This window comes from Tupaia chinensis, unplaced genomic scaffold (assembly GCF_000334495.1).
Source record: "Tupaia chinensis unplaced genomic scaffold, TupChi_1.0 Scaffold000627_1, whole genome shotgun sequence".
Taxonomy (NCBI): domain Eukaryota; kingdom Metazoa; phylum Chordata; class Mammalia; order Scandentia; family Tupaiidae; genus Tupaia; species Tupaia belangeri.
The window spans coordinates 2,800,023-2,818,326 of record NW_006160147.1 but is presented as its reverse complement, the minus strand read 5'-3'; the positions used below and the strand labels follow the sequence as shown (position 1 = coordinate 2,818,326).

At 41.4% G+C, this 18,304-nt stretch overlaps 2 protein-coding genes, 2 non-coding genes and 1 pseudogene across 13 annotated transcripts in view; 3 read left to right on the top strand and 2 right to left on the bottom strand.

The window, feature by feature from the left end:
• MDM4 (MDM4 regulator of p53) overlaps positions 1 to 8,237 on the bottom strand; it is a 48,841-nt gene extending 40,604 nt beyond the window's left edge. For 2 of the 10 annotated variants that reach the window (XR_001371199.2, XR_001371200.2), the window contains exon 1: positions 2,781 to 2,959. Coding sequence is in view for 3 of the 10 variants with exons in the window: in XM_014591916.2 (XP_014447402.1) it covers positions 2,781 to 2,829 (49 nt within the window). In the remaining 7 variants the exon portion in view is untranslated. Of the gene's footprint in view, positions 1 to 2,780; positions 2,962 to 7,444; positions 7,818 to 8,100 lie in introns of those variants that run through there. The other 8 variants (XR_001371198.2, XM_014591912.2, XR_003551193.1 and 5 more) reach the window with 7 other exon arrangements.
• Positions 7,540 to 15,564, top strand: LOC102480195 (spermine synthase pseudogene; annotated as a pseudogene).
• Positions 8,438 to 18,304, top strand: part of PIK3C2B (phosphatidylinositol-4-phosphate 3-kinase catalytic subunit type 2 beta) — a 106,040-nt gene continuing 96,173 nt past the window's right edge. Inside the window, exon 1 of the mRNA XM_027776046.1 lies at positions 8,438 to 8,644. The gene's annotated coding sequence lies outside the window, so the exon portion shown is untranslated. The remainder of the gene's footprint in view (positions 8,645 to 18,304) is intronic.
• Positions 17,145 to 17,217, top strand: TRNAK-UUU (transfer RNA lysine (anticodon UUU)). The gene has a single exon. It is a non-coding gene; the product is annotated as a tRNA-Lys (tRNA).
• On the bottom strand, positions 17,694 to 17,766 carry TRNAK-UUU (transfer RNA lysine (anticodon UUU)). Its single transcript has one exon. It is a non-coding gene; the product is annotated as a tRNA-Lys (tRNA).

Here is an 18,304-nt window from a genome sequence, read left to right as displayed (position 1 = left end):
TCTCTGTCTGTCTGGCGAGCACACGCGCCCTATGGCGAAAACCTCTCCAAAAAATAAAATTAAAAAAAATAATAAATAAATAAATAAAAAGACCCACCATATGTTTCATGTATGCTTACCCCCACTAAGCCTAACCTCCATGAACATAAAAGAAACCCTCAGGACCAGCAGTTGGTGTAATGACTATATCCGTGGACTCCCATGTAGTTGACCGCAGTTCGAGTCCCGGACCCGGTGGCTTAAAACTCACACTGGGAGTATGTGCGTGCCCAACATCCTGAGAGGAGAATGGAGAAGAAGAGTGTGAAGGATGTGAAGGATTGCGGTGTAGCCATCCCCCCGGGGGGTGATTTCTCGCTTTCTGTCTCTCTGTCTCTGTCTGGCGAGCACACACTCCCTATAGCAAAAACCTCTCCAAAAAAAAAAAAAGAAACCCTCTCCTTCATGAGGGTGAGCTGAGACACTCTGGCTTCAGATCCCCAGGCGCTCTTTACTCCAGGCCATGACCCTAACTATATTCTTAGCGTCCCTGTCTCCTACCTTATTTTGACAGTCATAATTTTCAGTATTAGTGAAAATAGCTTTTAAATGGACCAGATCAAAAAGATCACAGCAACCAGAGTACCTACAAAATGGGTTAAACCAAGATGGACAAAATGCCATCATCCTGGATGAACTGAAATACAGAGTTAGGTTTAATTAAAACACTTCACTTCTACTTTTTCGCTTTAAAAAGAAATTTTGTGGGGATCAGCAGGTAGCGTGGTGGTTAAGGTGCAGGACACTCCCAAATGGCTGACCACGGTTCAAGTCCCAGACCTGGTGGCTTGCTTTCTCACTTTCTCTCTCTCTCTGACTCTCTCTAGTCAAATTAAAATAAAAATGAATGAATAAATAAAATTAAATATTTTTTAAAAATCTTTGTTATATAAAACAAAAATAAATTTGTAAACGCACTTGTTTGAGTTTACCTTCAGGCATTTTCCAATAAAAAGGTAACAATTAGTAAGATTTATAACTTAACAAGCCATATCAGGAAAAAGGTGATGACAACATACAAACACAAATATGCTGGCTGAACCTTGAGGCTAAGGACAGTCTCTCTACGGAGGTTTATGAGGGCCATTAGCCTCACTTGCTGCTGCAGAGGAGCAGAAAAGGGCTCTCTCCCACCTTTCCAAACTCTTGGCTAGTCTACCAATTCAACTAACACAGAACAGATTAACATGATTAAAACCATATTTAATTACAAATCTACACACAGAAATCTCACAAAACTTGAGATGTGAAGGAGGACCAGATGATTTATTAAATGGTATTCTGAGCTACATAAAAGAATCTGGTGGCCTGGTGGCCAGTCACACAAGTTATGGAAGGGGAGGGGAGGAACTGTATGGAAAAAGATGGTCTTGTTACATAGATAATGAAAGTAGATAACGAAAGTCGTCTGGAGCAGCCCTCTTCCCAGTACAGGTATTTTACTAATGTTCATCTCCTTTGTAAGTGTACATTGCTTTTACAAAAGGACAGCTTTTCAGAGCTACTCCAACACCGCAGTTTCTCAGAATGACCAGATTAAAATATGCCTAAGAAGTATATTTTTAGGGTGGCATGCTCTGGCTTCCTACATTCATATTTTGTAGTGTCCTGAGCCTCAATACTAAGAAATAGAAGCCAAATAAGATACAAGCACAATTTACAATTTTAAAGCTGAACTTTAACTGGCATTTCAAACCTAACAAATACAAAAAACAATCTAATGTCCCCAAACGTGCCAGTCCTGTAATCTTCCCTGTCTCAGTAAATGGCAACTCCAACCTGCCAGTTCAGGTCAGTAACACTGAAGCCATCCCTGCTTCTTTCTCTTGCATTCCCACACCTAGCTCAAAAATAAATCCTGAAGTTCTATCTTCAAAATACACCCAAAATCTAAATGGTTCTCATGATTTCCAACATTACTACACTACTAATTCAAGCCACCTCTCTTATGCACCTCTTCACTGCATTAGCGTCCTAAAGGCTTTCTTGCTTCCACTCCTCTAGTTCCTATCCATCTCCGTCTTTGCTCAGAAGTCAGTCTGTCAACAGGCCTTTCATGACTATTCATCTTTAAAACAGCAACTCCCTTGGGCCAGCCAGGTGGCATGGTGCTTAACATGACCGTTGCCAACTTCACGGTTCGAGTCTGAGACCTGGTGGCTTAAAAAACACACTGGGGGTGTATGTGCATTCATCCTTAGAAGTAAATGGAGAAGAGACTGTGACTATCTGCCCTAGGGATGCTCTCTCACTTTCTCTGCTCCCCCACTTCCCACAAGTGCATGTGCGCTATAGCAAACTGATAAAAAGAAAAAGAACTGTCCAATTTAGCCTTTCGGCCCACAGAATGAGAAATAAATGAAAATGATTTAACTCGTTAGATTTTGAGATGCTTCATTACAAAGCAGTACACAATACAAACAAATGGAAGGAGTCACAGACCTTATTCCAGGTCAGGCAGGCATATAATCCTATTTTATACCTAAACAGCCCTACAACATAGAAACTATTATCATCTGTTTTACAAAGGAGGCAAGACAAGTCATTTACCCAAGATCATATAATCAGTAAGTAGATGGAGTCAAAATTTCAAACTCAGACAAGTTTTGAGTTCCTGCTTCGCAATATTTTCCCCATTAGAGTTCAAATTTACAAAATTAATCATAATGCTTTCCTTCACACACATAGCCTTCTTAATAATGCAGTAGCATCCACAAATCAGGACTTTCACAATAACCTACCTTTTGCCATAAACTCTCCATTCCACTTCCGTTTGCCTGCAGCAATCATCCTGAATCCCTCTGAATTTTTCTCATTCCCTTGCTTTTCCTTTTCATGAATCAAAAAAGTATCCTTAGAGTATGTACATAGCCTGGTGGTTAAGGGTGCTGGACTCTCACATGGCTGACCATGGTTCCATTCCTGGACCTGGTGGCTTGCTTTCTCACTTTCCTTCTCTCTCTCTCTCTCTCTCTTACTCTGTCCCTCTCTGGTCAAGTTAAAATAAATAAATAAAGTTAAATAGAATAATTCTTGAGACCAGCAGATGCCATAATGGCTATATTGCTGTACTCCCATGTAATCGACCGCAATTCGAGTCACAGCCTTGGTGGCTTAAACTCACGCCAGGCGCATGTGCCCAAGATCCCAAGAGGACAATGGAAGAGAAGGAACTATGGCGTGGCCATCCTCCTGGGGGGGTGGGGGGTAATTTCTCACTTTCTGTCTCTCTGTCTCTCTCTGTCTTTTTGGCGAACGCACGTCCCCTATAGCAAAAACCTCTCAAAAAAATTTGTGGCTAACGCGCCTCCCCTATAGCAAAAACCTCTCAAAAAAAAAAACAAAAGAAAGAGAGTGTATTTTTAGTTTACTCTTTTTGTTTTAGGTTTCTGCAATAGGGTGCATGCACATGCTGGAGACACACAGATAGAGGGAAAGTGAGAAACTGCCTCCCCCTTAGCCCTAGGAGATAGCCACACTGCAATGCCTTCTCCGTTCTCCTCTCAGGATTTGGGGTATGCACACAAATGCACCTGGCATGATTTTTAAGCTGCCAGGTCTGTCATCATCCGAACACCAGTTGCCATATGGGAGTCCAGCACCTTAACCACCATGCTACCTGCTGGCTCCAGTTACTCTCAACTTTAAAAAAGGAAAGTATTGAGGCCAAGAGATGACATGGTAGTTAAGGCAGCTGGACTCCCATATGGCTGACTGTGGTAGAGAGAAAGCAAGCCACCAGGTCCAGACATCGAGCTGTGGTCAGCCATGTGGGAGTGTCCAGCACTTTAACCACAATGCCACCTGCTGGTTCCCATGGAGGCTTGCTTTTTCACTTTCCCTCTCTCTCTCTCCAGACATCGAACTGTGGTCAGCCATGTGGGAGTGTCCAGCACTTTAACCACAATGCCACCTGCTGGTTCCCATGGAGGCTTGCTTTCTCACTTTCCCCCTCTCTCTCTCCAGTCAACATTAAAAGAAATAAAAAATATGGGACCAGCAGTCCCATGGAGGCTTGCTTTCTCACTTTCCCCCTCTCTCTCTCCAGTCAACATTAAAAGAAATAAAAAATATGGGACCAGCAGCTGGTGTAATGGCTATGTCACTGGACTCCCATGTAGTCGACCCCAATTCGAGTCCCAGACCTGGTGGCTTAAACTCATGTTGGGTGCTTTGTGTGTGCATGCCCAAGATCCCAAGAGGAGAATGGAGAAGGGATTGCAATCCCCCCGGGGGGGTGATTTCTCACTTTCTGTCTCTGTCTCTGTCTTTCTGACGAGCACACATGCCCTATAGCAAAAAACCTCTCCCTCCAAAATAAATTAATTAATTAAAAATAAGATGATGACAATAAATAAAATTGAGTAAGATAATTCTTTGAAAAAAAAAGGAAAGTATGTTACATGTAATTTGGAGAGTTTGTTTCACTAAAATAGATTAATTCTTACAGTTGTGTCATTTCAGTTTATTTTTTATTATTTTTAATTTTATTAGTATTCAATTTGACCAGATAGAGAGAGAGAAAGCAAATCACCAAGTACAGGACTCAAAACTGTGGTCTGCCATGTTGGGCGTCCAGCACCTCAACTACCATGCCATCTGCTGGCCCTGTTATTTCTGTTCATTTAAAAAAAAAAATTTAATTGTGGCAAAATACACATAAAATTTACCATTTTAACCATTTTAAGTGTATGATTCAGTGACATTAAGTGCATTCCTAACGTTGCAGAATCAGTACCACTGTCCATCTCCAGAACTTTTTCCTCCCAAACTGAACCCCATACCCAGCAAACAACAACTCACTGCCCTCTCTCTCCAGCAGTTAATAACCACTATTTTTTGTCTCAATGAATCTGCTTATTTTACATACTGCACGTGGGTGAAATCATACTTTTGTCAATAAAATATATCTAGTTTATTCCACTTAGCATGTTTTCGAGGTTCATCCTATGACGGTATGTTGTGGCATACTTTAGTCCGTTTTTCATTTATTTTAAAAGATTTTTTTTTAAGAATTACTTTATTGGGGCCGGCAGGTGGCATGGTAGTCAAAGGTACTGGCTTGTTTCTCACTTTCCCTCTCTCATCTTTCTGATCAAACTGGAAAATTAATAATAATAATAATAAAAAAGAAAGAAAATTATTCTTTTTAAAAAAAGAATTACTTTATTTAACTTCATTATTTTTTAAAATCTGATCAGAGAGAGACGGAGACGGAGACAGAAGGGAAGTGAGAAAGCAAGCCTCCAGGTCCAGGACTCAAACTGGTCAGCCATGTGGGAGTCTAGTGCCTTTAACCACCATGACACCTGCTGGTCCCCATTTTTCATTTATTTTAACTTCTGCATAATATTCCTGTGCAATAGACATTTCACTTTTTTCTAGGTTTTTACTATGAACAGTGCTATCAACATTCCTGTACATAGCTTAATCTTTCATTTCCCAATGTTTCATATTCACCTATACCTCCTATTAGGATATGTGTGGCTGGGAGGGGAGGGGTTCAGTCTACTAAAAATCTTAAATTTTTGACAAATCATTAATTCAACTGGATTCTTTTCTTTCTAATGACTAACAGCCTTTTTTTTTTTTTTTTGAGAGTTTTTTTGCTATAGGGCACGTGCACACACACACACACACCCAGGGGGATGGCCACACCGCAATCCATTTTCCTCTCGGGATCTTGGGCATGCACGCACACGCACCTGGCGTGAGTTTAAGCATCTGGGTCCGGGACCTGAACCACAGTCGACTACATGGGAGTCCAGCGATATAGCCATTATGCCAACTGCTGGTTCCACAACTGCATTCTTTTCTCTGTAAGAACAGCCATTTTTCCAGTTCAATTTACTGAACGTGACTTTCCTGACTGACTGACAGCACCACTGTCCTGTATTAAATTAAATTCTCTCTAAGTGTATGGGTATTTGCACATTCTCTACTCTCCTACACTGGTGGGCCAAGTGGGAGTCCAGCACTTCAACCACCTGTGCCACCTGCCGGGCCTTAGCACAATAGTTTCTTTTAGGTTTTAAAATAATGTAAGAAACACTTATTGTGGTTTCTATTCTTCGAAATGCAAACTAGCCAATTCCTGTTCCTGCCAGGATGCCGAACTAGCATGATTGCTGTCTCCTTTCCCCTAAATCACGCCTGGAGGAACATAAAGGTAAAATTCTGTGAGAAACAAATGGGTGATATTTTGAACTGATTGTAGGAAAGAGGGGGTTGACCTGGAATAGGAGTCAGCCCCACATGGCTGTGGGGGAATAGCTTTGTTACCTCTTTTTTCCATACTTGCTGAGACCCAACCCTAGTTCAGCACTCAAGAGTCAATCAGAACATAACTGAAGCTCATACTTGTGAGAACTTGAGGAAAAATATGTGATAAGTGACTTTAGGAAGTCACTTTTGTGAAGAGGACAACTCTTCATCTTTAGATTTTGCCAATTCGCTGTCATAATGCTTTTCTCTGGGGAACAAAATATAAAAACTGCTTCTGTCCATTTGCTGTTGCTAAACAGAATACCAGAGACTAGGTGATTTCTAAAGAATAGAAATGTATTAAGCTTATGGTTCTGGAGCCTGGAAAGCCCAAGACAGTGGCTGTGGTTTTTCAGTATCTAGGGCTTTTTCCTATGTGCTCATTTCCTGCCTTACTCTAGCTTATCGGGCATGATGGGGACTGGAGTGTGGAGTTCTCACATATACTTTGGTTCTTTTCCAGGGAAAAATAACACATGCCAAGATCCCCACACTAGCAATGGACTCCCATATGGCTGACCTCGGTTCAAGTCCCGGACCTGCTGGCTTGCTCTCTGGTCAAAACTGAAAAATAACGATAACAAAATAATTATTCTTTTAAAATCTGAATATATACATACATAAGAAGTCAGGAGGAATAACTTCAAACAGTTAACAGTGTCAGGGACCAGCAGTTAGCATAATGACTATGTCGCTGGACTCCCATGTAGTCAACCACGTTTTGTGTCCCAGATGCAGTGGCTTAAAACTCACACTGGGTGCATGTGTGCCCAAGATCCCGAGAGGAGAATGGAGAAGGGATTGTGGTGTGGCCATCCCCCCTGGGGGGTGATTTCTCGCTGTCTGTCTGTCTGTTTGGCTGGCTGGGGAGCACACTCGCCCTATAGCAAAAACCTCTTAAAAAACTGTAAAAAAAAAAAAAAAAAAAAAAAAAAAAAAAAAAAAAAACAGTTAACAGTGTCCTCCTGAAGAAAGGACAGGTTAGGGATGTTGGACTGCTACCTTTACACACTCGTGCATGCGATTATACATTTTCTTAACAGGTGTGCACGATTTGGGCTCGTTAAAAAATACTCTTTGCTATCCTCACCAATACTGTGAAACAAAATACTGTGGAATAAATACTTTTACACTAAATTACCTTTTCACCTCAGGGATGAGTGAGGACGGAGGGGTCTGAACTACACTAAGATGTAGTAAAACGTGATACTAATAGGTTCCGAGTGTCCCTGACAGATGCTTGTTCCGCGTGCCGACATCCTGGGGGTCTCGGAGCTCACACAGACCCTGAAGCAGGAAAAGAGCAGTAGCATTTTCTCAAACTTCAGGGCAGACAAAAACCGCTGCGAGGTATGCCAGTAAACCCGTATCTCCGAGCGCCAATCCTGATACGGTTTCGGAAGGTCTGGGTGCGGCCTCCCAAACTCAGCATTTGTTTTCCAATAAATACTCGAATACCTCTGAGGCAGAAGGTTTGCAACCCTCAAAATACCTATCTCAAAATCTTAAAACACAGCAGGGTCACTGTCCCGCTTCCCCCTCTCCCACCGCCTTCCTACGAGGTGCCTCGCTAGCCCTCAAATGTCGCGCCCAGAGAAACGCGGTCACCCCACCGCTCCGGTTTTAGGTGTGCAACCTGCTGGCCCAAATTACACCACCGCGTCGCTCCACCCGCTCCGCAGCCCGCAGCCCGCAGCCCTGGCCGCGCCGCCGCCAGCTCCCCACTCTCCACTTCCCCTCCTTCCCCTCCCGACCTCCCGTCCTCTCGCGCCCCGCCGACCAAACCCTGAGCCACACCTTACGGGCGCTCCATGAGTCGCTCCCCCGCCGAGCCGGGGCGGGGGGAGGGTGGCAGTGACAGGTCCTAAAGCCCAAGCAGCATTTTGAAATGGCGAGTAATGAAGGCGCCACTTCCGGCCTCCCAACGCATTTCACACGAGAACTTCCGGTGCCGTCTCCGAAAATCATAGATGGGGCCAGCTGGAGGGCTAGAAGGCTAGAAGGGCTGAGCTCTCTACCATAGAGTAGTTCCTAGTTCGGGGAGAGAGTCGCGGGACCTGGGCGCCCGGAAGTCCTGAAGTTTCGAAAGTCGTTTGGGGAACTCTCAGGGCCTTGTGGTATTTACAGGCGGGTCCAAGAAGGTCCGGAAGCTGCCTAGGGAGATCTTCATCAGTTAGGCTGCAGCTGTTGGGGGGAACCATGCTACTCTGCCACTTCCTCTGCTCCTCAGCGTTGATCTCATCCTCAGAGGTGGCGAGAGAGGGACGACAGGATATCCTAGCGTTGTCGCTAATTGGGAGAGATAAGACTGATATATACACGAATAACTACGAGATGTGAGGTAAATGCTAGAAAATAGGTGCAGACACTGAGATGGCGGTTACTTGGGTCGTGTAACAGGTTCTCTAGTGAAACCTCTCCCAACCCAGAAGTGCCTTCGACAGACCTCTAGGGCAGGCTGTATGCCTTCAACCTCTGCAGGTTCCAAATCGCATTACCTCCCTCAGGTGCCTCATTTCATTCATTTCAGGATAATTGTGAATATTAGACGGTTTTCTGGGCTAAGATAGGTTGCATTCCAAGTTCCATTGGTTTTAATTCTGCGCTTTGGAGAACAGAGTAAGGCTTCATTATTTCCTAGATAACACCATCATGTTGTTTGAAACAGCTTCCAATTTCCATCCCCAACCCTCTTTCACCTTTTTCTGCAGGAAGGAAAAAAAAAAAAAAATTCTGACCCTTCAGCTATTTCTTTATTTGACAAGATTTCAAGCCTCCCGCCACGCTGGATGCCATCTTCTGGACAAGCACCTGTTTGTCCTTTTTAAAACGTAGCTCTCCCAGCTAGACAGAGACAGCCAGAGAAAATAGGCCTGTGACCATCCTTAATTTGCACATTTCACCTTGCTCTACTTCTGGCATAATCTTCATGCAGCTAGGAGATCCAGAGATTTGCAAAGGATGTGAAGAATTAAATTATTTTTAACAGTTGCTCACAGAAAGCTTAAAGTCAGCAACCAGCCCTCACCAAAAATAAAAAAAAAAATGTCAGAGTTGGGAGAATTAGGTGAACCACTATCAAATATTCCCCATCTCCTCCTTTTGTATAGTTCATTTATTTTTAATTTCCAAACAAGTATTTGTTTTGTACTTTTTAAAGAATTATTTATTTAATTTTATGTATTACTTTCTAACTTGACCAAAGAGAGACAGAGAGAAAGGGAAAGTGAGAAAGCAAGCTATCAGGTCCGAGACTTGAACTTCCGTCAACCATATGGGAGTCCAGCACCTTAACCACCACACCACCTGCCGGCCCCATTGTTTTGTATTTTTTAAGTAACATTTGATTGATTTAGATCCATTCCTACTGTCCCCTGGAGTCTTGAAATTATAATCTTTTCATGCAATTCAGTTAAAGATCAACAAGTACTTGTCAAGCACCTACTGCAAGCCAAGCACCAACCTAGAGCATTTCAAAACAAGCAAGACCCAGGACTTGTCTAATGGAGTCTGACAGTCCAGGTAAAGAAAATGTGCTTAAGTACAGGGACCTATAGTAGTAGAATGTGTGATTCTGCCAGATTGTGTCACATGGGAAGGTTCCTGGTTCAAGTCCTGAGAACCCTAAATACACTGTACATGTTGTGTGTAAGCGTCTGGTTTAGCAACATATTCATTAACATTTTTTATTTGTCTTTATGTAAAGCCTTGATAAATATGTTGACTAGGGCATGGTTAGGAATAATGATTGACACTAGTTTGTGATTAATCATCATCTTCTAGTGTTCTTAGACCACCAATGATCGCATCTGATAGAAGTAGTTAACATCAAGCTGCATCATTTCACAAGGATTTCACAGTCTTCATCAAATGATTTGTTATAATAAATAATAATAAACCTACAGTATTTCCCTTTTCTACAGTCAAGTAACTATAGCAAAAAAGAAAATGAAATTGGCTTAAAAACTGTACGTGGGGACCAGCAGTTGGCATAATGGCTATGTCACTGGACTCCCATGTAGTCAATCGCAGTTCAAGTCCTGGACCCGGTGGCTTAAACTCATGCCGAGCACATGTGTGTGTGCACCCAAGATCCCGAGAGGAGAATGGAGAAGAAGGGATTGCGGCATGGCCTTACCCCCTGGGGGGGGTGATCTGTCGTTTTCTGTCTCTCTGTCTCTCTCCTGTCTTTCTGGCAAGCACACACACCCTATAGCAAAAACCTCTCAGAAAAAAAACAAAAAACAAAAAACAAAAAACTGTACGAAAATCTTAAGTGATTATCATTTCCTTCTCTAAAAACTCTGCTCATGGACCAGCTGGTGGTATGGTAGTTCAGGTGGTTGGAGCCCACGTGACTGACTGCATGGTTGAAGTCCTGGACCCAGTGGCTTGAAAAAACATGTTGAGCACACAACTCGTGTGTATGTGTGTGTGCACGCATGCACGTGCACCCAGGATCCCAATAGGAGGGAAAAATGGAGAAGGGATTGCCACGTGACCATGCGCTATGGAGGTGATTTCTCACTTTCCCTCTCACTCTGTTTCTGTCCGGCGAGCACACCTACCTTGTAGCAAACTTTTAAAGAAAGAAAGAAAAGGAAAGGAAAAGGAAAATAAAAGGAGCTATACTCACAAACTACTGATTTAATAAAGGAACAAGAAATCTGGGTTTTTGTCTAGTTATTTTTTGAAACTAGAAAGCTGCTGGTTCTGGCCCTTAATTTCCCAATCAGCTAAATTAGATGATTTTTCTATGACCCCTCTAGTTTTGTTTTGTTTAAGAATTATTTATTTATTTAATTCCATTTGTTATTATTTTTTAATTTATTCAGACAGAGAAAGAGAGAAAGGGAAAGTGAGAAAGCATGCTGCCAGGTCTGAGACTCAAACAGCCGGCCCTGCCTCTCTAGTTTTAAAAGAATCAGTAGTTGGGACCAGCAGGTGCTGTGATGGTTGGGGCACTGGACTCCCACGTGGTCGGTCACCATTCAGTTCCTGGACCTGGCAGCTTGCTTTCTCACCTTCCTCTCTCTCTGTCTCTCTCTGGTTAGTTCATGTGCCCTATAGTAAATTTAAAATAATAATAATAAATGAAATTAAATAATCTGAAACAAAGAAGTCAGTATTACTTGTTTATAGCTTTTCTCAAAACAAATAATGAACTATTTCATATACACAAACCGGTACAAAGGAGAATCTGTTTTTCTCACCCTCTTCCTAAAGAACAATACTTTTTAAAAAAAAGTTTTATTTGTTATTATTTTTAACTTGACTGGAGAGAGACAGAGCGAGGGTCTGTTTTTCTCACCCTCTTCCTAAAGAACAATACTTTTTTAAAAAAAGTTTTGTTATTATTTTTAACTTGACTGGAGAGAGACAGAGAGAGGGAAAAAGGGAAAGTGAGAAAGCAAGCCACCAGGTCTGGAACTCAAACCACAGTCAACCATGTGGAAGTCCAGTGCCTTAACCACCATGCCATCTGCTGGTCCCTAGGGAATAATACTTCAAAGAGGTTCCCCGTAGTCCCTTGTCCTACGGTATCTTCCTACCTCAACCCCAGAGGAAACCACTATCCTGAGTTTGATGTTTGCCTCTGTTGTGCATTCTGGATGAAATTTATAGGAGGCCATTTGTTTGGACAGTTCTTACACTAGGCCCAACAGACCAAATCAAAATGGAGTTACTATCTGACCTTCCAAGAATTCAGGAGAGTGAAAGTTAACAGCCAAATCCCCAAACAGGCCATTTTAGCCAGCATGATGAGGAAATCCCCTCTGCTTTAACCTTTACAAAAAAAAAAAAAAAAAAGTAATCTTTGAAAGAACGAATCTACTTTTTGTCTAGTTTCTTTTCTTTTCAGCCCTTTTCTGTCTATAAAACTCTTCTGCTCAGGTCACTTGAATACTCAATTCTGTTTTCTGGAACGAAGTGCCAGAATCACAAGTAAAATCCAGTTAAGATCTTTAAATTTGTTGTAATGTTAGGCCAGCCCTTATAGTTCAGTGGCTAAATTCTGCACAGAGGAAGCTGGATTCCATATGGCTCACCAGGGTTAGAATTCTGGCCCCAGCAGTTGGAAAAAACACACTAGGTACACACCCGGGATCCTGATGGAATGGAAAATTGGAAGAAAAAGGAATTAATCTCAATGAAGGTTTTGTAGAGGGGGTATCGTTTGAGTGAGGCCTTAAAAAATAAATTGATGCGGACCGGAGGTGGCATGGTGGTTAAGGCACTGAATCCCACGTGGCTGGCTATACAATTCGAGTCCCAGACCCAGTAACTTCAAAATAACACTGGGCTTGTGTGCATGCATGCCCAAAATCCTGAGATGATAATGTAGAAAAAGAAACTGAGGTGTGACCATCCTTCCTAGGGGGTGATTTCTCACTTTTCCTCATTCTGTCTCTCTAAGAGGCATACATGCCCTAAGGCCAAAACCTAAAAAAAAAAAAAGTGTTGATGAGGCTGGACAGTGACATAGTGATATAGTTTGATGATCTGCAAAGTTGATCCATATGAGAGTGTTTGGATACTTATCCGGAGACTTCCCTGACTACTCCAGGCCCATGATCTGGGGCTGCTGAGGCTTGAAGTGGATCGTGGCACTGAGGCCTTACTGGGAGTGCTAGCAGTCTCTATCTCTATCTCTGTCTCTCTCATCTTACTCATGGAAGAAATAGGTGAACCAAAAATAATATTTTAAAAGACTAACAGATGGTGTAATGCTTACATTGCTGGACTCCCTCGAGGTTGACCGCTGTTCAAGTCCTGGAACCGGCGACTTAGATTCATCCTGGGCATATGTGCATGCGTGCCCAAAATCTGGAGAGGAGACTGTAGGAGACAGGATTGCAGTGTGGCCATCCCCAATGAGGGAGTTATTTCTTACTCTATGTCTTTCTGTCTCTCTGGCAAGTGCAGGTGCCCTATAGCAAAAATCTCTCTTTAAAAAAGTAATAAGATTTTTAAAAATTGATTTTAAGAGGCCAGCAGGTGGCATAGTGGTTAAGGCACTGGAGTCCTACATGTTCAACTGCAATTTGCGTCTGAGATCTGGTAGCTTGAAACATGCTGGGCACACACGCGCTTGGCATTTGTGTGGGTGCCCCAAATCCTGAGATGAGAATGAAGGCAAAGGGATTGCAGCGTGGCCATCCTCCCCTGGGAAATGATTTCACGTTCCATCTCTTGAAGAAAAAAGAAACAGGGTTTCAAGAGGAAGAGATGGAAGAACTTGTTAAAAAAAGAGACATGGCATAAACAGTGGAGAGAGAAGAGGAATAAAGAGTGAAAAGACACAGTCTGAGAAGAATTCACCTTGAACAGTTGGTTACTATGTAAAAGAGTGATAGATTATTATACTATTGGGTGTAGCATTAAGATATAGTAGTGAATATACCCAACATAGTAGCCACAAGCCTTATGTGGTTTGAAATGTGGTGGGAACCAGCAGTTAGCCTAATGTCTGTGTCGCTGGACTCCCACGTAGTCGACTGCGGTTCGTGTCCTGGACCTGGTGGCTTAAAACTCACACTGGGTGTGTGTGCGTGCATGCCCAAGATCGCGAGAGGAGAATGGAGGAGAAGGGGTTGTGGCGTGACCATCCCCCCTGGGGGGGTGATTTCTCACTTTCTGTCCCTATGTCTCTCTCTGTCTGTCTGGCGAGCGCACGTGCCCTATAGCAAAAACCTCTCCAAAAAAAATGTGGTCAGTCCAAATTGAGATGTGCCATAGTTGTAAAATACACATCAGATTTCAGACTTAGGAAAAAAACATAAAATATCCCATTAATATTTTCTATTGATTACTTGTTAAAGTGATAATATTTTAGTTACACTGTGTTGAATAAAATACGTTGTTAAAATTAATTTCATCTGTTTTTTTTTCTTTTTAAAATGAAATTACCAGGAAATTTTTAATTACTTCCATGGCTTGCATTATATTTCTCTTGGATGGCATTGGTATATAGAATGCTAGGAAAGTATGCTGGGGCCAGATTGTGGAGAGTTTGAATATTTATGTATTCAAAAGTTACTATAGGCGCCAGTGGATGGCATAGCGGTTACATCACTGGACTCCCACATGACTGACCACAGTTTGAGTCCTGGGCCCTGTGACTTGAAACTCATGCAGGGTGTGTGTGCATGCATGCCCAAGATCCTAGGAGGAGAATGGAGGAGAAGGGATTGCAGCATAACCATCCTCCAGTGGAGTGGAGGGGGTTCCTTGCTTTCTATATCTGTCCAGCAAGTGTATACACCCTATAGCAGAAAAATCTCTCAATAAAACAAGTTACTATAAAAGCTGCGAAAATATTCCACATGTTAATAAGTCACATGGAAGAATCAAAGTGTCATAAGTGAAGAAAGGCAGTCCAGTATTCTTGAGTTAATGACTCCGCATCCCATTCGAACACAGGGAGTTTTAGAACCCATTCTACCAGTAGCTCTGGATAGTATCTGGATATGATTCTTGTGAATATCTAATATAGTAGTCCTTAATATTTCTTTTCATGTAACATGAATGGGACAAAACAAATGTGTGCTCTTTTGAGTGGAAAATGGGAATATCAATGTGACAAACTTTGCTTAGAATGAACAATGACAAAAATACAATATTGTCACCTTTCTCAATTCTCTCCAATCAAATCGTTAAGCCTCTGTTGAAGGGTAGATAGTGTCAGAGAATGGTAGAAAAAGCAGAATCCACAGTGGCAAAGGTTACACTGGCAAGGATGCACTGATTCTGGGAGGCAGAGATGGCAGCATATGTGAAATAGTCAAACTGAAACCAAAGGTGGTCATTATGGTAGAGATTGACCAAATGGTGATTGATGGATGTAAGAAATACATGCAGAAAATGTATGGTGACATCTCAGACAATCTTAAGGGAGACTATCAGCCTCTCAGGTTCTCATCGAAGACTGCTTCCTGAAAAGATATACCAAAGAAGGTTTTTTGAGTTTAATTATGCAATTAATGATTCAACGGCAGTTCCAATTTCTACCTCTCTGGAAGAAGATTCCACATGGGAAGTTTCTCTACTGATTTTGACCTTCCAATGAAAGTACTGAAACAGGATAGGAAATATTTTATACAGAGGAACTGTGTCAACTTGACAGAAGCCCTGTCACTCTATGAAAAACAGCTCCAGCACCTGTACTGTCTTGTGGAATTCTCAAAGGAGATGCTTTGTGTCCCTTCATACTTGGAATTGTGGATATTTTACACTGTTTGGAAGAAAGCTAAGGCTTGAAGATGAAATTTCCCCAAGCATGTGCTGCCCTTCCTGACTTTCATACATTATATACCACATCCACATGAGTCAGGCAATTGATTGTGAATTCCTTACAGTTTTTCTTTTTTAAATTATTTTTCATTTAAAAGAGCAAATAGAAAATGTATATTTTGATGTGCCAGGGTGTCATTTTTTTGAAAGTCAGCTAAAGGATGATTAGACAGCCCAGGAAAGCCTGTTAAATGCACTGACCCCATAGAATGTGACTTTTATTACTTCTTCTCTGTGAGCTTGTTTTGTTGTGGTTTTGGTAGACCTTCAGTTTGGATATTTGGAGGAATGAACATCAGTGTTTTTTCCTGAGGGAGAAGTACTTGGTGGTTTTCCCTAAAATTGACTTAGATGTTAAAATTTGGTGCTTATAGTTTTTAAAAAATGAATAACAATACTTCAATTAAAATTCCAAGAGTCAAAAAAAAAAAAGAGGCTATTCTTGTTAGATCTTTGCCTTTGAATCTTTTTATGCAATCCACATGACTTCATGAATACTCATTACATTGTCAGACACGGTTCTAAACAATTACATAGACTATTTAATTCTCACTATTGTCCTACTGTCCTGAGACAGGGAAAAACAGCTTATGGAAGACTACACCTAGTAGTCAAGCTTCACATGGGCATTCTAACCTCAGAACCCAGGCTTTCTAGAAATGTTTATCCTTTCCATTTTTCATGAGCACAGGAATACACCCTTCCTTAAAAAAGCAAAACAAGACAAAACAAAACCCCACTGATTTGAAATATTTCCTAACCTCACTATATTTTGCAGTTTTTCCCAAATTGCCTTCTGTACATGGTTGTCAATGGTTTGCATACCGTTCCACATTAAGACTACCTAAATTTATGTAGCCATGTGTCGTTTGCAATTCAAATGCCACAACTTACTGTAGTCAGATATTTTTGTACATCCCTGATTATTTATTTCCTAAATGTGTCATTGCTAGACCAGAGCAATAACTCCTAATGAGGTTAAAAATGGAATTAAGGGGAAAGGCAACATTAGCTAACAAAGACCCTTTAGTATCCTACTCTCAAGCCAACTTCGTAGCAGAGAGCCGTGCTCAAATTACAGACGGCTGTAGAGGGAAGAGCCTCCAATGTCCAAATCAAGACGATCTCTTTGCTGCCGTGTTCAGCTTTCCTGTCTGGCTGGCTTAGTAGATCTGCCGGAAAGGTCAGTACTGGTGACTTCCGGGGTTTGCGCCGCTTAAAATTGCCTGTACGTTTTCAGGGGATCTAAAGGGCAATCTCACACTATTCCGCTTTCCCTCACTTTATAACCTTTATAAGTTCTACCCAATTAGCTTCAGAATAGCATATTTCCATTCTCTTTTAGTTTCATTTTGTTCTGTTGTTGGGTACGTTTTAGCACTGATGTCCACCATATTATGAACGGTGAAATAGACCTGACGTTACTGCGGCGCGCGAATCTTATCTAAGGTTTAAAATAGTCTCAAAAATGGGAGGAAGTGGAGGCGATTACGCAAGGTTCCTCATTCTTATGTAAGGGATTGTAGTAGAACCCCTCCTTCGTGAGAGCCCGGATAGCTCAGTCGGTAGAGCATCAGACTTTTAATCTGAGGGTCCAGGGTTCAAGTCCCTGTTCGGGCGCTCAGTTCTTTTTCTTACTGGTTGACAATTCAAAGTTGTTGTATTTGTGGAGTGTAAAATTATATTTACACATACGTAATCATCGTGTGACGGCTGGGCCAAACTGTGTAGCGTACACAGCACCTTGCTTTTTGTGGTAACAGGAAGAGCTTCATTTTAACCTTACAGTATTTTTTATTTTCTTTATCAATTATTAATCTGAAAGAACAAATCTTTCCTGCTGGGACACCACCGTGCCTGACCTCGAAATGAAATGAAATTAACACCAGGCAATTATCATTTCATGTGCCAGTAAGTACATTTTTTCCTCTGAGAACGTGTTTATTTAGCGTCTTCTGAAACCAGTGGAAAGTTAATTGAAATCATTTTATAATCGGTGAAACATGGATCTAATTCAGCTTAAAATGGAAGTATATATTCATTCATCATTTAAGATCTTGGTGAGACTTAGTGTTCTAAAGGACAAAAGCTCCAGCCGCCCGAACAGGGACTTGAACCCTGGACCCTCAGATTAAAAGTCTGATGCTCTACCGACTGAGCTATCCGGGCTTGCTCTATTAGGCTTTCTCTTCTATTTAGTTAATATAATTCTAATAGGTTGCTTCATATTAGGAAGTAAATTCAGATTTTAGTTACTACATTTAAACTTATTTTTCCCCCAGCAAGAAAAAGCAAAACAGTATTATTTTTTCTTTTTTTATTTCTCCCTTGGACTTAAGACATATGTTCTTTGAGTTCTTTCCTATTTCAGGTTATTGTTTTTTCCTATTTCGTGTTTGATAAGTTCCCAATATTTACTAAACTCTCTAAAACAAAATTAGTGGTAACATATAAAAAGGGCACTTCAAAAGCTTCATGGAAAATTAATATTATGAAAAAAATATGCATGAATTCTTTTTTTGCACCAAAATAAACCAATACTTTAATTCCATTTTCCATGACTTTTTTGAAGTCTCTGTAATATCAAAAAATGGACAATGAAGACAAACATTGAAAATTCAGACCTAGAGTTACAATTTCTTCTTACATTTCGTTTGTCTTCTATCACTTTCCTAAAAGAACCTCTTTATTTTAAATATTCTGCTGA